The sequence below is a fragment of the Ictalurus furcatus genome, chromosome 25 (assembly GCF_023375685.1).
Source record: "Ictalurus furcatus strain D&B chromosome 25, Billie_1.0, whole genome shotgun sequence".
Classification (NCBI taxonomy): domain Eukaryota; kingdom Metazoa; phylum Chordata; class Actinopteri; order Siluriformes; family Ictaluridae; genus Ictalurus; species Ictalurus furcatus.
The window spans coordinates 17,103,814-17,125,077 of record NC_071279.1 but is presented as its reverse complement, the minus strand read 5'-3'; the positions used below and the strand labels follow the sequence as shown (position 1 = coordinate 17,125,077).

Below are 21,264 nucleotides of genomic sequence, written 5' to 3'. Positions count from 1 at the left end.
GTACAGACCCACTGAAAGAGACAGAAGTATAGAAAGACAGGAAACGGATAGACAGAAAGACAGAGACAACGGCAGAGACAGAAGCAGAAAGACAGCCTGAGGGACAGACAGAGAGAGAGAGAGAGAGAGAGAGAGAGACTGAGGGACAGACACAGATAGAGACAGACAGACAGAGAGACGCAGAGACAGAGAGAGAGAAAAACAGACTGAGAGACAGACACAGAGAGACAGACACAGTGAGAGAAAGGCAGAGAGACAGACACAGTGAGAGAGAGACAGACTGAGAGACAGACACAGAGAGAGAGAGAGACAGACTGAGAGACAGACACAGAGAGAGAGAGACAGACTGAGAGACAGACACAGAGAGAGAGAGAGAGAGAGAGAGAGAGAGAGAGACACACTGAGAGACAGACAGAGAGAGAGACACACTGAGGGACAGACACAGAGAGAGAGACAGACTGAGGGACAGACACAGAGAGAGAGAGACAGACTGAGGGACAGACACAGATAGACAGACAGACAGAGAGATGCAGAGACAGAGAGAGAGAAAAACAGACTGAGAGACAGACACAGAGAGACAGACACAGTGAGAGAAAGGCAGAGAGACAGACACAGTGAGAGAGAGACAGACTGAGAGACAGACACAGAGAGACAGAAAGAAAATTAGAGAGAAAGACATTCAGAGGCAGAACAATAAGCAGAAAAACAGGCACAGACAAACAGAGGCAGAGAGACAGACAGACGGAAGCAGTAAAACTTAAAGGTGGACAGACAAAAAGACACAGAGACAGACAGATACTGTAGACAGATAGACAGACACACATGGAAATTGTAGTTAGACAGACAGACAGACAGATAGATACAAATACTGTAGATAACCAAGCAGACAGACAGACAGATGGATATTGTAGACAGACAGACAGATGTACAGACGGAAGAACACTGTACACAGATTGACAGACAGAGGAAGGCAGAAAGACTTGTACATGAAAAGACATTTAGACAGACAGGCGGGCGAATAGATAGACAGACAATGCAGACAGACAGATAGATTTCATGTACTATAATAAACACGGATATGTAATGTTTGCTAATCAGCTCCCATTTTCTGAGCATCATCATCATCATCATCATCATCATCATCACCACAGTTGATTAGCTGTAATTAATTGCTGAAGCCAAGAATCACCATCATGTAACTGTGGAGAGCTGTTTACAAAAACCGAGAGTCCAGACAAATCAACAAGTTCACATTTTCCGAAATACTCAAACCTCTGTCCTTGCTGGCAGCGAGCTGAATCTCAGAGTGTGTGTGTGTGTGTGTGTGTGTGTGTGTAGTTTCAGGTCCACTAAAACCCTCTTACGAAAAAACACTAAGTGGGTCAGCAGAGAGCAGAGACTGGCGCTGCAGCATGCTGCTTGAAACGAACAGCACTGATGTTTATGACGTCTTGTTTTTAAATAAGGATTTGGAGCGTCCTGCGAGGCTTTTAAAAACTGACTCATTCACATCGACGACACTCACAGGACAACAGAATCTATTCTGGGATTAGTCTCCATTAAAAACAAAAAAAAACAAAAAAAAACAAAACAAAAACAACAACAAAAAATAGGAAGAGAAGGCTGATAATAGAGCTAAAGAGAGCAGAAATGCTGACAGATCTCGCTGATATATTGTAGTGTTGGAAGTACACACACACACACGCACACACACACGCACACACGCACACACACACTCTAACCAGTGAGACAAAAGGACCAGTTTCCATACAACGAGAGTTTAACAAACATAAAACGGAAAATACAAGAATAGCTCGCTCCCTCGCTGGATCTTGTTAATCAACGGAAAAACAGATGTCATGCCATGCACCAGGATTAGGTCTTCACCATGCTGAGAACGTGTACGACGTGTGCGTGCATGTTTCAGCCCAGGAGAACATCGAATAACATCGTCAATCTCCCTGCAAGGAAAGGGGTACCGTCCCAGATCCAGCCGGTTTCCTATCCTGCTGCATTAAAGCCGAAACGTGGCGTGCAGGGGAACGCAGGACGCCGCGGTGAGATGTCCGAAACGTTATTCCGGAGTTTAGGAGTGACAAACATCTTCCATCACCTGAGCTGTGTGTGATTCCTTCAGACCTACCTCGGCTGGGATGGGGCTACGCTGCTTCAGGAGCTCGGCGAGATACGCTAGAGCTTTAAAAATTCATACGCGATACTTCGTAGGTGTGCGAATAGGAATTTTTACAAAACATTTGATATGGTGCGATATTCAGAGATTGGTGTGAACAGTGCTGATCGGTTTGATTGAAGTCATTGCGTGTCCTGCGTGCGTGCGTGCGTGCGTGCGTGCGTGTGTGTGTAGGCGTGTGATGCATTACTCAGGGGCAGGGGGAGTTTAGGTTGCAGAAATGACACTAAAAAGAGCCTCCATGCATGGCACCATGCTACACGGCACTCCAGTTACCTCGTCGGGGGAGGTCAGGGCCGGGAGCACGGGGGTGACGGGGGTGATGGGGGTGAGTGGGGTTTCTGGCTGAGCTACATCCACCTTGAAGAAGAGAGTTGACATCGACATTATCATCATCAACATCCTGCAAGGAAAGGGTTAACCTCCCAAATACAGCTCGTTTTTTTTTTACATCGGAAATTTCTAGAAGCACGGAAGTTCATCATACGTACAAACGGTTGTTTTTCCTTCATCGACTTCATACCTCGCAGTACAACGGAAGAAATCGACACACAACTACGGCAAAACTTAATCTCACACAGTTCTTACTAAAAACAAAATCAATCAAGGGAAGAAATATAAATAATGTGCATAATAATAAAAACATGAGAATTATGACAAATCACACCAGGTATTATTATTATTATTTTTTTTTTTTTACAAGAGATGCTACGAATCCAATCACCCGGATACCCAGCACAAAATGGTGGCCTGGATATCTGAGGGACAAAAAAAAAAAAAAGAATTAATTCAACCCAATCCTGTAATAAACGGAAAAGATTTGAAATGATTGGATTTGGGAAGGAACTTCATTTTCCAAGTGACTTGATTAGATTAGTTTTGTTCAGACTGATTTTTCTCTATATTTATATTCGACACTTTATATATTATATTTGCAACGTAAGATTTTGAAGTCCCTTTTTGAAGTCTTTCGGCTGTCCAGGTTCCGGGTCGCCACAGCGAATCGTCCGTCTCCATTACGGGAACCCGGTTTATGATGGGAATTTTTGAGTTGGCGCAGGTTTTACACCAGACGCCCTTCCTGACGAAGCCCTCCGTTTTTATCCGGGCTTGGGACCGGCGCTGGAGCTGGCTTGTGCAACCCCAGTGGCTGGGTTTAGTGCCCAGCGTGGGGCTCAAACCCACCATCCTAACATTAAGAGTCATAAAAATAATCCTTTAAAAGCGTAGTAGTAGTAGTACTAGTAGTTTCAGTATCGTGTCATCTCTCATTTTTACAGAATGTTCCTGATGTTCTTCTGAAATACTATCCGGATGATGTGAAATAAGCACAGTAGCGCACGATATGAATTAAACTGCTTCAGGAGATCAGCAAGATACACTAGAAGGCGATTATTTAGTTTGTAGTCAATGTGGAGTTTAACAGGCAGGAGCTGAACACACAGGGGAAAGAAAAGCAGGTCTAAAACCGGAGCCTGAGGAACACCATATTGAACATTTCATCCCTTTAAAACAATGAATAAAGTGAAGAACGCAGGCAAATACACCGTGAGATGATGCAACAGGTCTTTCGATAGATTCGGGCTAGTTTCTATGGTTTCAAACATTGTGGATGGAGAAGTAAGGCTGAAAGCAAGGCAACGATTTAAGCTGCACTACAGCTTCTCTCTGGCCGTTCTTAAGGATCTTAACTGCTCTAAAGACGCTTGACTCACTGGCTTTGCTAGCAAAAATATCCATCAATCATCTTTTATTAATTTTCTACAAGGAACATATTTGGATAAGGGCTGGTAAACACACACACACACACACACACACACACACACACACACACACACAACAACGCTGATTCACAACCCTTTTTATTATTTTAATGGGAGACTATTTATAGAAGACTTCAAAAGTTCACACTGCATGGTCCAAAACCTCCAAGTGTCTGCAGCGCGCATGTAAATGTGCGGAGAAACGCCTGGCAATGCAGCTGTTTTCACTTCTGTACCAGATGGAGAACTTCTCAGAAGATAAAACCAACAACTTCTGCTATACCGAGAATCACGCTGAATTAAAACGTCACGCTCACGTCACCCGTAGCCAAATCTGCATCTGGGGTTTTTACTCAAATTCTTCTCGTCTATTCGCCTTTAAATAAATAAATAAATACATAAATAAATAAAGGCCAGAATATGAGAGGTTTTTCCTCCTCTAGCGGGTTCCAGGACTTATATACATGACATGAGGTGGCATCAATAATGATCACACCGGTTAACGAAAACGTGGCGGGAAGATTTAGAACTAGGGGGCAATAAAAATTCAAATATTTACAGAATAATGAATTTAGAGAGGAACTCTAAAATGTTCTTGGTCTGACATTCACAAAGATAAAAGCCATCGCATTCACGGTACGCGATTTTTTTTTTTTTTCCCTTGTTATGAGGATCTTATTGATTTTTATGGCTTGAACTTTGAAATACATGTGAAACTACAATCCTATAATAGTTACATAGTAACTGAACGCTTTAGTTAACATAAGCACGGCGAGTTATTTCAAACGGAAACCGAGTACGTATCTGTATTTCCTGAAGATTGTTCTAACGGGGGTTTAGTTTAGTGTAGGTGAGCGTGTGCTAAATGAACCTTTAGTATTAAAATATAATAAAAATAAACAGAAAACATCATGCTAACGTCCGGTTTATTCCTCCATCTGAAAATGCGATTACATTAACCTTTTCATGCATTATTTATTTACGTATATCCAGATTATTTTATATATATACACACACACTAATATACTTATCTTTTATATATACACTTATATCCTTAAAATTGCATGCTATATGAATTTCGATTCTGTCTAAATATTACTTATATTAAAAAAAAGTAAATGGATTGTCCATGAGTAAAAAGGGCTAAAACAGTCTGTCTGAAATGAAAACAAACAAATAAATAAATAAATAAATCGATCTTCAAATGTCCAAAATTTTTTACATTCAGGTCTAAAATATGTATGAATATGCCGAAGACAAAAATATTATAAAATGTCATTATATACTGAATATTTACACATTTTAGGATTGTTGCATGACACAAGGAGGTAAAAATAATAATAATAATAATAATAATAATAATAATAATAATAATAATCTAAATCTCCAAAACAACACTAGTTTAAAAAAAATGATCTTTTTAAAAATGATTTTTAATGGTGATCAGTGGAGTCTGGCACAAAAACATTCTTCATTCTAATTCTTTCTTTCTTTATTTTATGTAGAAAGTCAGTAAAGATAACAGTCTAAACAGTTAAATTTCAGTTTGTGTTCATTTACGGTAATGCTCAAGTGATTTGGGGGTGATTTACATCTCATATTTTCCTAATATACAGTATCTCACAAAAGTGAGTGCACCCCTCACATTTTTGTAAATATTTGATGATATCTTTTCATGTGACGACACTGAAGAAATGACACTTTGCTACAATGTAAAGTAGTGAGTGTACAGCTTGTGTAACAGTGTAAATTTGCTGTCCCCTCAAAACACAACCATTAATGTCTAAACCGCTGGCAACAAAAGTGAGTACACCCCTAAGTGAAAATGTCCAAATTGGGCCCAAAGTGTCAATATTTTGTGTGGCCACCATTATTTTCCAGCACTGCCTTAACCCTCTTGGGCATGGAGTTCACCAGAGCTTCACAGGTTGCCACTGGAGTCCTCTTCCAGTCCTCCATGACGACATCACAGAGCTGGTGGATGTTAGAGACCTTTTGCTCCTCCACCTTCCGTTTGAGGATACCCCACAGATGCTCAATAGGGTTTAGTCCATCACCTTCACCCTCAGCTTCTTTAGCAAGGCAGTGGTCATCTTGGAGGTGTGTTTGGGTTCGCTGTCATGCTGGAATACTGCCCTGCGGCCCAGTCTCCGAAGAGAGGGTATCATGCTCTGCTTCAGTATGTCACAGTACATGTTGGCATTCATGGTTCCTTCAATGAACTGTAGCTCCCCAGTGTCGGCAGCACTCACGCAGCCCCAGACCATGACACTCCCACCACCATGCTTGACTGTAGGCAAGACACACTTGTCTTTGTACTCCTCACCTGGTTGTCGCCAAACACGCTTGACACCATCTGAACCAAATAAGTTTATCTTGGTCTCATCAGACCACAGGACATGGTTCCAGTAATCCATGTCCTTAGTCTGCTTGTCTTCAGCAAACTGTTTGCGGGCTTTCTTGTGCATCATCTTTAGAAGAGGCTTCCTTCTGGGACAACAGCCATGCAGACCAATTCGATGCAGTGTGCGGTGTAAGGTCTGAGCACTGACAGGCTGACCCCCCACCCCTTCAACCTCTGCAGCAATGCTGGCAGCACTCATACGTCTATTTCCCAAAGACAACCTCTGGATATGACGCTGAGCACGTGAACTCAACTTCTTTGGTGGACCATGGCGAGGCCTGTTCTGAGTGGAACCTGTCCTGTTAAACCGCTGTATGGTCTTGGCCACCGTGCTGCAGCTCAGTGTCAGGGTCTTGGCAATCTTCTTATAGCCTAGGCCATCCTTATGTAGAGCAACAATTCTTTTTTTCAGATCCTCAGAGAGTTCTTTGCCATGAGGTGCCATGTTGAACTTCCAGTGACCAGTATGAGGGAGTGTGAGAGCGATGACACCAAATTTAACACACCTGCTCCCCATTCACACCTGAGACCTTGTAACACTGACAAGTCACCTCACACTGGGGAGGGAAAATGGCTAATTGGGCCCAATTTGGACATTTTCACTTAGGGGTGTACTCACTTTTGTTGCCAGCGGTTTAGACATTAATGGCTGTGTGTTGAGTTATTTTGAGGGGACAGCAAATTTACACTGTTACACAAGCTGTACACTCACTACTTTACATTGTAGCAAAGTGTCATTTCTTCAGTGTTGTCACATGAAAAGATATCATCAAATATTTACAAAAACGTGAGGGGTGTACTCACTTTTGTGAGATACTGTATATATATATATATAAAAAAGGAGCTCTAAATTGATTGGCCATCAGCCTGGATAGTGATTTTGGCAGGAAAGGGTTACGGTATATTTCATACCATAGCTAAACAGGGTTGTTCTTAAGCGTTGTTGCACAAATATTCGCAGTGAATTTGTACATCAGGTGTCTAATCTGAGCGAAATGACTTCTTTTTCCTGTTCTATTTCAACAGGCTATGAGGAAACCAAAGTGCTGACAGAGTCTGATGTGAAGAGTTCCTCCGAGTCTGATGCTCTAATTTTAAACTGCTAAAACAGTGTGCACTTTGATGAGGAAGACATTCAACACCCTTGACGAAAACTAAATCCGTGATGCAACTGTACGACGTCTGACAGAAAATATCGGAACCTGTCGATCAGACCTTCCTCGTCTTTACACGCACACAGACGCGCTGCGCGCTATGGACTCGGCCATGAGGCGCCGATCCGCTCCGGACCCGTTTGGTAACATTACCTAACCTTCTTGACTTCAGAGAAAATTTAGGCTTAGTTGCGTTACGTAAAAATAATAATAATAATAATAATAATAATAATAATAATATATTATATATAACATAACAGTATGTAGCTTGGACTATCATACCTGATGATCAAATTCAGTGAAATTCATTTTATTAGGTGTATCGTGTGTCGTAAACACGCGCACTAGAGCGTTTGCGCGAACGATAGCGTTTTGTTCGTGCAGCCGAAGCACATCGGAGTACAGGAAAGCCGTACTGATGGTGTAACCATCCGAGGATTTTTCTACAAACAAACCAGCACGTAAAATTAATTTCTATTTTTAAACTGATGTCTAAATCCTTTTAAAAGGCTAACAAGGTTCATTTTACCGTAAATCTGCTACTTTACAAATAGTCCTCCTCTACGTCGGCATCGTAATCACGAATTAACAGTAGGCCTATCCAAGATTCTGAACAGCTTGGGGATAGATCATATCATCGTCTCGTCGATCACAGCAGACGCATCGGATCGTCAAACATCGAATGGAAATTCTACCGAATCGTGTGGAGGGTACGAGCGGACGTTTACACGACTAGCCTGGAAGTTTCTATTTGAGGGAGGGATTACAACATGGGAAATTTACTGAAATGCAGAAACAAATTATCGGAGAAATTTGAGGGAACCCGTCGGCTAAAGCGATAAAGATTTTAGCAACTAGAACTGCTGTGGTTTTTAGTTTTATCAGCGAAATCTGCGCTGAAATGAACGATCACTATCTAATAGATGGCTAAAACGGTCATCTATTTTCAGAAGCCTGAAACTAAATCCCGAGCGGTCAGAACGAACGCTGAAGAAATTTTTTTCTAAAAGAGAGAGAAATTGCTTTGAGTCATCAGGAAAAAATCATCAGGAAATAAAAGCCTAAGCCGGCGTAATGCATTAGACGCTCTCAATCCGTCCGAAACGTGGTCTCCGACGAGCGGAGGTACCGCAGCGGAGAATGAGTTTACTGTGTAAAAGACTGCGACGTGCCATCAGCTGCACTCTTCCTACAGGAAAGACAACTCCCAGCTTCCTGCAAATCAATGCTTCATGTTTACGGCGTAACAGGGGGGTCTATTGAAACGGCGCTCTGGGAGAATGCTGGGAAAATGACGAGACATAAAACGATGAGATTCACAAACGCCAGCTCACCCAGCCTGCTAGCTAACGTTAATGATATTAGCAAAAAAAAAAAAAACCCCAGATATTTTTAGCAAGTAAAAATATCCTCAACAGTGGTATATTAAACTTATTTCTAGATATTTTTACTCAGTTCAAGCGTTAAATGATATCATATAGTACTGGCAGATCATTTACCAAAAAAAAAAAAAAAAAAAAATACACTGAAAACAAATAATGCAATGCAATAGAACAAAACTATTTGAAGCTTGAAATGAGTTACAACGGCTAGAAATAGGTTTAATAACCGTATATTTGGTTTACTGTGATCTTATAATAGGAAATACAAGATAAACTTGTCCATGTTTAAGATATTTCCACTTGGTAAGATGAAATCATTTTTGCAGGATATTAAGCGTTTTTTTTTTTTTTTGATTTCTAGAAAGAAGCAACGTTTTAAGCTTGAAATGAGCAATTCAGCGTTTTATATTTGTATAGCAATAAATAAAGAACTTACGCTATCTTCACAGGATGCAGATTTCTACAAAGCTGCATCGTGACAATATCCATCGTTAAACGCGATATACCAGTAAATCGGAATATTTTCGTGTATCATGGGGGTTCATAATGACGGTAAAGTGGTAGAGATGTTACCTAAGCCATTTTAGTAGCTTCTTAAGCATTAAAAAATAACAACAACAACAAACGAATCAGTTCTCTGAAAAACGAATCGGCTATGAAAAACGTTTTTTCTTTATTTTTACGAGTCACCGTAACCGCCCGCTGTCGTGTCCCCCGTGCGCTTTGTCCTGCTGACAGGCTGTTTAATTTAGCAAATGTTCTCGTTCTACCACAACCAGCTGACGTGCACATTTTCAAACGCTTCTGAGGAAAGAATCCCCCCTTCCTCTTCTGCTGACTCACATCCTCAGACACCGAGTCAGAAACACAGTGCACCACCCCAAATCCCGAGACTCCATTAAATCATAACTGGTCTCGTCTTTTAATCCCGAGCTGCGTTCGTAACACGAGAACCTCATAATGTAGTGGAATTTCTGACAGTTCAAAGACGACGCTCAGAAAGTCGTGAAGATCTCCTCGGCCACGAATTCAGGATGTGACGTCACGTCTGGAGGCAGACCGATAGTGGATTTTACCCATAGCTAAATTGGGCAGTGCCTGCCTGTAACAGATTGATCAACCGATAGTTTCTGAAATTGATACTGAATGGAAACCTAACGCTCAAAGTAAATGAACTATTAATAAACATTAAAGTCCATAAAAGATACACATTCAAACGGACCCAAACAGTAACGCTCCAGATAACAAATGTAAACACAGACGTCCGACGTGAATAAAAAACACTTCAAATAACATGACAAATTTGGCCAGCGATGGTTTGTATTCCGCCTCTAGAGGCCGCTCTCGTACCGTATGATGACGGCGGAACCTTCTCAACCGCTCCGCAACCGGGAAACACTACCGGTGTGGATTTTTGCCGATAACCGATAGTTCATGCTATCGTTTATCTGTGTCAATTAATCGCCAAAACCGATTAATCAGTCGACCTCTAGACATGCCAACAGTATATAAAGATCATTTCACTACTTTAAAAGTCAACACAGACAGACCATACAGTTCACTTTTTTGAGAACGTAAATACATCATACAAACTCATTGATCACTGATATCAGCTGGCTAGATTCTTGGTAGCAAAAACACACGCGTCCTTGGATACGTCCATGTTTCTCCCTCACTCTGTTCAGTTCTGAGTGAATTCGAACGCAGCCTTAAGAGAAGATAAAAACTTTATTGATCCCACACTGGGGAAATTCTCTATCACACACACACACACACACACACACACACACACACAGCAAACCCTGTTATTATTGTTCTTTTTTTTTTTGTTTCCTCTTCAGTATTTTTCCGTAGAATGAGGAATACTACGGAAAAACACTGAAGAGGAAATGAACAAAGAAAAAAAGAATAATAAATCAGCCTTAAACCGGTGACGAGGCTTAGTTATGGTGTTCTCTTACTAGCTCTCTCCGTGTCAGATGGATGAGCAGAATGACGTGGCTCGATGGTGTCAATCAAATAAGCCACACCCACTAGATCAGCGTCTAGGGCTGCCTTTGCACTAGGTTTTCACATGTGAAGGTGGGTGGAATGAGAAGAAGTCTTGATAGTGAGCGAATAGAAGAAGATTTAGATATTATTATTAAATATTATTTAGATATTAAATTAGCTGGTACAGCGCATACAGGTGCAGGACTTTCGTCTAGGCTCGGACACGATCAAAATAAGAGTTAACGTTTCAGATCGTATTCGTGTTCATTCTCCGGCACTTTCACTGGTGCTGTCCTTTAAAGTAGAGAGGTAAAAGGGAAGGAAGTGGTGCGTGCGGGGGTGTGTGTGTGTGTGTGTGTGTAGGCGCAGCAGCTCACCTGGCCTTGTGTGTTACTCGCTGTAGCATGACTGTCAAAGAAGGAAAGGTCAATCGGTGGCACACTTCCTCCTGCCGCAAACGCCTGAGGCTTACCGACCTGAGGAGGCACAGACACCAACGTTTACATTCGGTGAAAATACACCGCGAAACACTCGGGGACATGCTGTTCTAGGAAAATCATCAACGACGGCATGGAGGGGTGAAGCAGACGCACCGTTACCACCTCGAAGTTCATTACTTTACTAATAACTGTTCTCTTAGCACGGCAAATCGCCAACCATCATTTTTCATACGCATTAAAAAACAAAACGTCACCTTTACGATCCTTTCATAGTTACAGTTACTGTTATGGAAGTTCCTGTTATCGCTTACGTTGTAGCAGCTATTTTAAGGATATCCCACTAGCGCAAGGACTCGTGCCTACGCCTTCTCCCAGCCGTGGCGATATCCGGTACAACCGCACGATTATACTACGCGAGTGTGATATCGCTGTCATACAACAGTTCTATAAACAACAACATGGACACTATACGTTTGGTTTGTTTTTTCCTATGCTAGCGGAAATTGATCCTGAAATTTCCCGACCCATCGAATTAGCGGACCGGGACGATCACTGTATAAAAAGTATCGTTGCTCTCTCCAGCCACTCTTTTTGTCTCTCTTGAAGTTCAGAAGAGCAAATCATTCTGCAAAAACCTAAATGAATGACACCGGAGACTCCTTCCACAAACGCTACATAAACATCTCTTTACAGGAAACGTAACCATGTCAACATTTATCTTCGTCAATTAATAGCACTCTTTTTTTTTTTCTTTTTTTTTAAAAAACAGTCTGTTCATTATAAGTCCTTGTTGATGTTATTGATGAACACCGTCTGACCAATCAGAAGCGAGAACTCAACAGCGCTGTGGTATAAGAAGGAATATTCCTTGAAGCAGGTCCCTAATAAGCGACTCAAACAAAAAAAAAACATCTATAAAAGAAAGCCTTGACAAAACAACCAAAGCAGGATGTAACTTTCGAGAAGTCTCGAACATGTAGTCATCTAAAGGTCTGGTCACGCATCAGTGTGTGTGTGTGTGTGTGTGTGTGTGTGTGTGTGTGTAGATGGAGGGAGTAAGAGCAGGACCCAAACTTTTGTAAACAGCACAGATCACAAACAGCCTCGTTACTTCCCAGAGTCAGTTTACACTGAGACTGAACTGTCTTAACAGACCTACATCTGCTCCACCTCTATATACACACACACACACACACACACACACACACACACACTCACACACTCTCAGCTAGATCAGCTTCTAAAATGTGACACACACAATGTTCTGCATTTTATAATCGTGCCCTTCCTCCAAATAATATTAACTCAGAGGTCTGCTATAATCATAGTCAAAATCTATATATATATCATCTATATATATATGACTCTGACCATGGCATGGCTGTGCTTGACGGTCCTCGATCGGATAAAGACCAGGCAACAATTTTGGTGCTCACTGTAGTCTGAGGATTCCCGTTCTTGGCTGACAGGAGGGGAACCTGATGTGGTCTTCTGCTGCTGTAGCTCATCCACCTCAAGGTTTGATGTGTTGTGCGTTCGGAGACACTTTTCTGCTCACGTCTGTAAAAACAAGTGCTTATTTGCGATACATCACAGACTTCCTGTCAGCTCAAATCAGTCTGGCTATTCTCCTCTCGACTCTTTCAAGGTGTTTCTGCCTGCAGAACTGCTGCTCGCTGGATGTTATTTTTGTTTCACGCACCATCCTGTGTGAAAATGCCAGTAGATCAGCTGTTTCTCAAATGCTGAAACTCTCACCAACAACCAGGCCACAGTCAAAGCCCCTGAGATCACATGTTTTCCCCTCATTCTGATGTTTGATGTGAACATTAACTGAAGTTCTTGTTGTGTATCTGTATAAATTTATGCGTTGCACTGCGGCCACGTGATTGCCGGATAACGGATAGCTGCCTGAAATGAGCAGGTGTTCCTATTAAAGCGCTTTAAAAGTTAGGAGAATATTCTAAAATAACGCTAAGATTATTGAACAAATCTAGTGATATTTTTCCAGCCATGGTAACGTCCAGGCCTGAAACAAACCCTGCATTTTTAACCAACAGATTTTCATCTAAACCAGCCTATTATTTGTGCTTTATTTACATTTATTGTTTAGTTGAACCGGGCAAGTCAGTAAGAACAAACTGAACTTTACTAAAGAAATTCTAAAAGTGCTTACTTGGAACGAAAACAGGCACAAAATGTCCTTAATAGAACTCAAAAGTACATAAAAAAAAAAAAAAAAAAACACTTGTAATGAATTATCCAGCTAATGAAGTTCCAGTCAACTGGAATGTTATGAATCGACCTGGAATTGGACGCGTGTCTATATCGTCTCAACGCACCGTGAAGAGGACGGTTCGAGTGGATAAAAAATCTCCAAGGATCACAGCTGGAGAACTGCAGAAGTCAGTCGTGTCTTGGAGTCAGAAAGTCTCCAAAACTACAATCTGAAGTCATCTACATCAGCACAAGTTGTTTGGAAGGGTTTCAAGAGAAAAAGCCTCTACTCTCATCCAAAAACAAACTCGAGCGTCTTCAGTGTGCCAGACACTACTGGAACTTCAAATGGGATCGGGTTCTGTGGTCAGATGAAACAAAAATAGAGCTTTTTGGTAATAAACACCAGAGGTGGTTTTGGTACACAGAGAGGTAGCCATATGGAAAAGTACCTCATGCCCACGGTTAAATATGGAGGTGGATCTTTAATGTTTTGGGGCTGTTTTTCTACCAGAGGACCTGGACATTTTGTTAGGATACATGGCATCATGGACTCTATCAAATATCTACAGATATTAAATGAAAACCTGACTGCCTCTGACAGAAAGCTTCAAATGGGCCGTGGTTGGATCTTCCAGCAGGACAATGATCCAAAACATCATCAAAATCAACACAAAAATGGTTTACTGACCACAAACTCAAGGTCCTTCCATGACCATCCCAGTCCCCTGACCTGACCCCCATAGAAAACCTGTGGACCTCGAAATGTGAAGGACCTGGAGAGATTCTGTATGGAGGAACGCTCTCAGATCCTTTACCATGCACTCTCCAAACACAGTAATAATAAATGAACCACTGTCATTTGATTTTGCGCTTTTTCTTCGGTAAAAACACGCTCCAGGATGCGCTCGCTCTCGAAATCATGAACTCAATGAATTTTGAATCAAATGCCGTCCGAGTTTAAAACGCAGAAGGATAAAATACAGACGACGTTCAAAAGCAATTGACAGAGAAGCGACACGTCTGTGGGATTTAAACACGGTACCGTGTTCCTAGCACGAGCATAGTCTACAAACATCATGGTCATGTGACCTAATCACTCGCAACGCCATAAACCCGACGGAAAACTATTACATTAAAGGTAAAAACGATGTGATTGTAATCAAATGAGGTGTGTGTAGTAGGAATGGATATTTGCTATCCGCAGTATTCCGCATACATGGGCCCACAGACGTCTGTGACTGGCTAGTGTTGCTGTGATTGACAGCGGACAGAAACTACGCCCCTCCCACCCTGAGAGCACGACCAATTTTACTCTCTTGCCCAGATCTCCAGACAACAGGGCGAACCCTTTTCTGTTGCGCCACTAGAGAGTCCTGAGGAAACATTTTCAACATCATATCAGTTCCCTCTACATTAGAGGACTTGCATTCACCAAAAAAAATGAATGCTTTAAAGAAGAAAAACTGTGTCTATTAAACAGGAAACTGGTACAGTACATCACTGGACATAGCAAGATTCATATCTATTTGCAAGCTGTCTATCTGAAAAGAGGGCGGAGCTTTAAACAGGAAGAAATAAAGTACAAAACCCACACACGGGCTTAAGCTGTACATACTAGACGGTATCCCTGCACTGACATCTCATCACCTGTTAATCCCACAGTACACATTACAACGCCGGGTATCTCATTGACCTTCCAGAGCTCGGCGAGAGAAAAGATGAACAATATCCGCCTGAGATCAGATGAGCAAGACCTACGACATGTTAGAAAACGTAGGCGTCACGTTATGGTGCTTTCCACTATCCATCATCATTGATCTGTAACAGGATAGAAATGCCGCCATGCTACATGCCATGTATTTGTTTCACAAGGAAAAGCATTCACATACCTCCTTGGCTTTTTTTTTTTTTTTGATAATGATAATGAGTCTTTATTGGTCACGTATACATTACAGCACAGTGAAAAAATACTTTTCTTCACATACCCCGGCATGTCAGGAAGTTGGGGTCCGAGCGCAGGGTCAGCCGTGATACAGCGCCCCCTGGAGCAGAGCGCGTTAAGGGCCTTGCTCAAGGACCCAACAGTGGTAACTTGGCAGTGCTGGTGCTTGAACCCCCCGAGTTGAACTATAACATTTACATACACTCACCAAGCACTTTATTAGGAACAGCGGTACAATTATCTAATCAGCCAATCGTGTTGCAGCAGTGCAATGCAGACAATCAGATACGAAACAGCAACTTCGGGTAAGGGAATCTCAGCGTGATCTCGGCCATTTTGACCGTGGCGTGATCGTTGGTGCCAGACGAGCTGGTCTGAGTATTTCTATAACGGCTGATCTCCTGGTATGGACACAACAATCTCTCAAGTTTACTCAGAATGGTGTAATAAAGAGGAAACATCCAGTGGGCGGAGTTCTGCAGACGGAAACGCCATTTCTCAACGGAGAACGGCCAGACGGGTTTGACAGCTGACAGAAAGGCTACAGTAAGTCAGATAACCACTCTGTACAACCGCGGTGAGCAGAAATGCACAACGCGTCGAGGCGGACGGGCTGCGACAGCACGTCGGGTTCCACTTCTGTCAGTCAAGAGGAGAAAGCTGAGGCTGCAGTGGGTACAGGCTCACCAAAACTGGACAGGTGAAGACTGGAAAAACGTGGCCTGGTCTGATGAATCTCGATTTCTGCTGAGGGACACAGATACGAGTCAGACTCTGGCGCTAAGAGCATGAATCCATGGACCCAACCTGCCTCGTGTCAAGGGTCCAGGCTGCGGCTCTGCGTTGTTAGATGGATTAAAAATGACGACAGAAATTGTTGATATGGTGTTGATAGGTTTTCTGTAAACAGTCGGTTGTGCTAATAAATAAATAAATAAATAAATAAATAAATAAATAAAAGCAGCGTGTTGCAACAGGCAGCAGGACACACTATATATATATTTCCCAAAACATTTACACACCACATGGTTAAAAGTATGTGCACCACTTCTTCTCCAAAATGTACTACAAAGATGGAAACACACAATTGTACAGAATGTCGTTGTTGAGCCCCGACTTCAACCCCGCGGAACACCTTGTGGGATGAACTGGAACCGGAGCCTCCTCATCCATCATCAGTACCCGACCTCCCTCATTAACGCTCTTGTAGCTGAACGAACACAAATCCCCACAGCCACGCCCTGTCATCTAGCGGCACGCCTTTTCAGAAGAGTGGGGGATGTTACAGCAGTAAAGGCGGGGATGCGGCTCCGTATGAACGCCCATGGTTTTTGGAATCGGATGTTCAGTGATCAGCCCTGACAAACTTGTTTCACCGGAGAACACGCATCCGTTTTGCTCAAAGAACAGAACGGCGGTGGTGATGTCACTCTGCTGGAGGGAAAACGATGCGTTTGTATACGTAAACGTTTAACGAGCTGTAATTCGAATGCGGTTTTTGAAGAGATTTGGCGGCTCTGTTCCAGACATAATTAACATTATCGTTCATGTGTTACAGAGAGGCACGATAGAGGCACACGCTCACGTGGATACATGCGACTCCAGCGCTCTCCTACACACTCCTGCATACACCGTCGACTCGCACCTTCAGGCACGACAGTAAATAGCACCAGAGGTCCATGCAGATCAGTAAATATGTCATGCGTGGACTTTGAGGACAGAACCGGTATTCGGTTACATTCCTGTGACTCATTCTCCCACTGTGGCAGTTTCCTTCCTCTACAGGAAACTACTCTGTGTGTGTGTGTGTGTGTGTGTGTGTGCGCGTGGGGGGGGGCTGTGTATGAATTCCCCAGGGTGTGTGTTCAGTCAGCTTTACCTCCACATAGTCCTCAGGCACCAGCCCGACCTCGCCCCTGCTGTTCTGCGCCTCGATCCATCCTCCGCCTATGCTCTGAGGAAAAACAAGGAAATGCACTGAGTTTTACGGCAATGACCCACATACAACAGGTTTATAAAGCACTGACAGTTACAGCAATGACACTGCACACACACACACAGTATACAAGGTCAGTGTGATGTCATGCAGTCAGGAGTTACCTGGTTGGTGATCGTGATCGTCTCGCCCTCTCTCACCGACAGCTCATTATTGCCCGGCTCTGCTGTGAAGTCGTATAAAACCTGCGCCTGTGCGGCAGACGGAGAACATGAACACACATGCACACGTGCGCGCACACACACACACACACACACACAATATCTGATCTTTATCTCTGCCCTGATAACAACCTAATCCTCTCTGCATGTAAAGATGTCATGGGAGTTAAAAAACTGGCTCGTCTGGTTCTACAAACCAGCTGGCATTTTTACACCTGCGGATGAAAACCGTTGCGTTCGACTTCCTTTGCGTGTAAGGTTTATTGTTTTTAACGCATCTTTAAGAAAACGGCAGACCCGTTATCTGGATGGTATGTATCATCGGCTCCGATTATAACGGAGACGTATCAATCAACGTAAAATGTGGTTGAGATGACGCTGCAAAGTAATAATAATAATAATAATAATAATAATAATACCTACGTCGTGTTAAAAAAAGTGATATTTATGCCGCGTCATTCAACTACGCCTCCATTTTCGGTGACGTCACAGCACACAGTAAGTCATCCTTTGTGGAAGATCACTTCTTCTGAAGTAGAAAGCATGCTTCCCTTTTTACGTGTACGCTAGGAACAGCATAAAGTACGCGTGATGCAAACTTCATCATCAGCAGAGTACGTGCGTACTGTACACGCGCGCCGCCCGGGTTTTCTAACCGTGTGTACTTTGTACGCGCACGTCGCACATGTGCATTTAATTCTTTTGCACTATTTAGTTGTTCCACGAGGTGGCGAGAGAGACCCACTCTTGGCGTATGTGTTAAGAAAAAACAAAGTATTCCAGAGGCTTTATACAACAGCGCTGTGGAATTCTTGCACCTGATTGGTCAGAAAGTGTCGATTAAGTTTCAACACCAGCAACCTCGGACGGTAGCGCAGCCGCAAATCACAGGTTTATATTAACGCGCTTGTTCTAAAACATTGTCGTTTCTATAGTGACGGCTTCTTCACGGGGATTATTATGGCGGACGCGCCACATGAAGATTGTCGAATCGTTAATTTGGTGATGTTTCCTGAAAGGAAGCGTTCGTGTAAAGTTTATGGAAGGAGTCTCCAGTGTCAGCGCGTCGTAACAGTAAGAGGAAGGGCTGTAACTTTAGACTTTCCGACATGAACAACTTTTTACCGTAACATGATACGCTGCTACTTTTTATCCAATTTATTACCTTTAAGGGACAGAGGGAGAAAAGAAAGGCCAGTGAGGCCTTAGCGGTTCTACAAAGCGCTTTACACTGTGTCTCATTCACCCATTCACACACACACACACACACACCAGTGGTAGCAGAGCTGCCATTCAAGGCGCTAGCTTGCCATCGGGAGCAACTCAGGGTTCAGTGTCTCGCCCAAGGACACTTCGGCATGTGGAGCCACATGGGCCGGGAATCGAACCGCCAACCCTACGATCAGCGGACGACCCGCTCTACCACCTGATCCACAGCCGCCCAGTTATAGGACAATAAATCAACTGAGGTGGTAACTAATTCCATCACTGATTATTTTCCTATACACTACAACACCCAAGTGTTTTAATCGTTAACAAATGAATATCAGACATGATACATGTAATAATCGGTGAATTTGTACTTTCAGACTAATTTTGATGTCTTTTGGAGACATCCTGCTTCCTGTACGACTCCAGCTGAGCATGTAAACATGCAAATATCTGTATGAATTACTCAGCTAATGATTTACAATTTCTAAAGCAAAGAAGTTCCTAACTACAAAGGAATCATTATTCACACACACACACACACACACACACACACACACGGCAGTGTAAGCTGTAGGAGCAGTGTGAAGGGCTTCTCTATGTAGGAGGCCTACTCAGGCAACAAGAGAGTCTGTGTGTGTGTGTGTGTGTGTGTGTGTGTGTGTGTGTGTGTATTCGGCTGAATAATTTACACACTATCAACTTTATTTCTTCATATTAATCTATCGACTTTTTTAGTGTAGTTGATGTAATTTCCTTTCCTTACTTACTTTTTTTATTTTTTTAAATATTTAATGTTGATGACCAAGATTATATATATATATATATTTATATCAAATTGCATGTTATATCAATTATGACTTTATCTAAAGATCACTTATAAAACATTTCATTGAAATAATCATAATTAAATAAATGTTTATAAATATAAAAATAACATTCAGGTGTAAAATGTTTAATATTGATGACCGAGACTAAAGGAAATATCATTTATGGAGTAAAACATAGCGTATTCTTTGACGTGCTGTATATAGCTACAGATGTTTGACTGCTGCATGATTTCTTAGGTAAAGCAAGCTTTCATTTAAAAATAATAATAATTTTAAAAAACAAAAACAAAAACAAAAAAGCTCAGGTATTCACTGGAGTCTGACATCGATGGGATTTTGTGTAGAAAATTTGTGAAGCTATACCAGACACCGGCTGCATTTAGAAAGGCAAATAATCTTAGAGAGCAACAACGATTTAATATTAAATGAACGTGATTTGGAGGTGATGTGCATGTTATATGACTAGTCAGAGAAACACCTGCCGATTAAAGGCACCAGGGCTTGAAATAAACATCAAGACTGATCACAGAAGAAGAATAAATAAAGATTAAATGTTGTTAGAGAGCATAAAGTGTTAAAATAGTTTGAAGAAGAAAAAAAAGAAAAAGAGAAATCGCTTATAAGGTTTGGTTATTGCTACCACACTATAGATTACTCTCTTGGCTAGTTAGCTAACTACCTGGAGTACTTCTAAAACCTCACGAAAAAAGCAAACGGATATGATTCGGACATCTAATCGTAATAAAAACAGTGAGTAGTGATGTTTTGTAAGTCTTACAGACTTACAAGACATGTGCATGGTATATTCTCCTTGAATCTGCTTTAGTGTGGATGTTGTGCATGAAAGGGTTAAATATATTATTATTTATATATTTAAGTCGTTACTATACATCATTGCTGTTTATATATACATACACACACACACACACTGAACTGCATCCAGCTGCTATTTCGACCTCCACTGTAACATAAATGACAACTTAGCTTACCATTTCGGTTTAATGTGTAATATTTGTTATTATATATAATATTTGTATATTAGGATGGTAATTGTGTTGTGCTGTCTAAGATGTGTGTATTGACTGTATCGTGTTGTGACTAAACACCAAGATAAATTCCTAATACATGTAAATGTATATGTGGAATGAAATGGTTCTGATTTTTTTTTTTTTTTGGCAATAAAGGACCTAGAAGTGAACCGAACATGTCTTTTGAACGTGCAAGTATTTTGTCTTCCTCGTTCCTGTTTTAATTTTAACATTTCACACCCATGTGGTAATCTGTGAATCACTGAGACCTGACTTTTTATAGCTTTCTTTGCGAGGTTATGCTGACAGGACTCTTTAAAACATGTAAAACAGGTCAAAGACTGATGACTAGTCAGAGAAACATCTGCCAGTTAAAGGCACCAGGGCCTGAAATAAACATCAGGATTGATCACAGAAGATGAATAAGGAAAGAATGCTGTTAATGCTGTTAGAGAGCATAAAGTGTTAGAATAGTTGGGGGGGGGGGGGGGTGAAATTGCTTATAAGGTTTGGTTATTGCTACCAAACTATAGATTACTGACTTAGCTAGTT

The 21,264-nt window shown here is 41.9% G+C and overlaps 1 protein-coding gene across 2 annotated transcripts in view; it reads right to left on the bottom strand.

The window, feature by feature from the left end:
* Nucleotides 1-21,264, bottom strand: part of snx9b (sorting nexin 9b) — a 36,503-nt gene that overhangs the window by 14,359 nt on the left and 880 nt on the right. The window contains exons 2-5 of one of the 2 annotated variants that reach the window (XM_053614151.1): nt 17,589-17,675; nt 17,368-17,442; nt 11,264-11,362; nt 2,468-2,551 (exon numbers count right to left, since the gene is read on the bottom strand). In XM_053614151.1, the coding sequence (XP_053470126.1) occupies nt 2,468-2,551; nt 11,264-11,362; nt 17,368-17,442; nt 17,589-17,675 (345 nt within the window). The remainder of the gene's footprint in view (nt 1-2,467; nt 2,552-11,263; nt 11,363-17,367; nt 17,443-17,588; nt 17,676-21,264) is intronic. The other variant, XM_053614152.1, reaches the window with a different exon arrangement.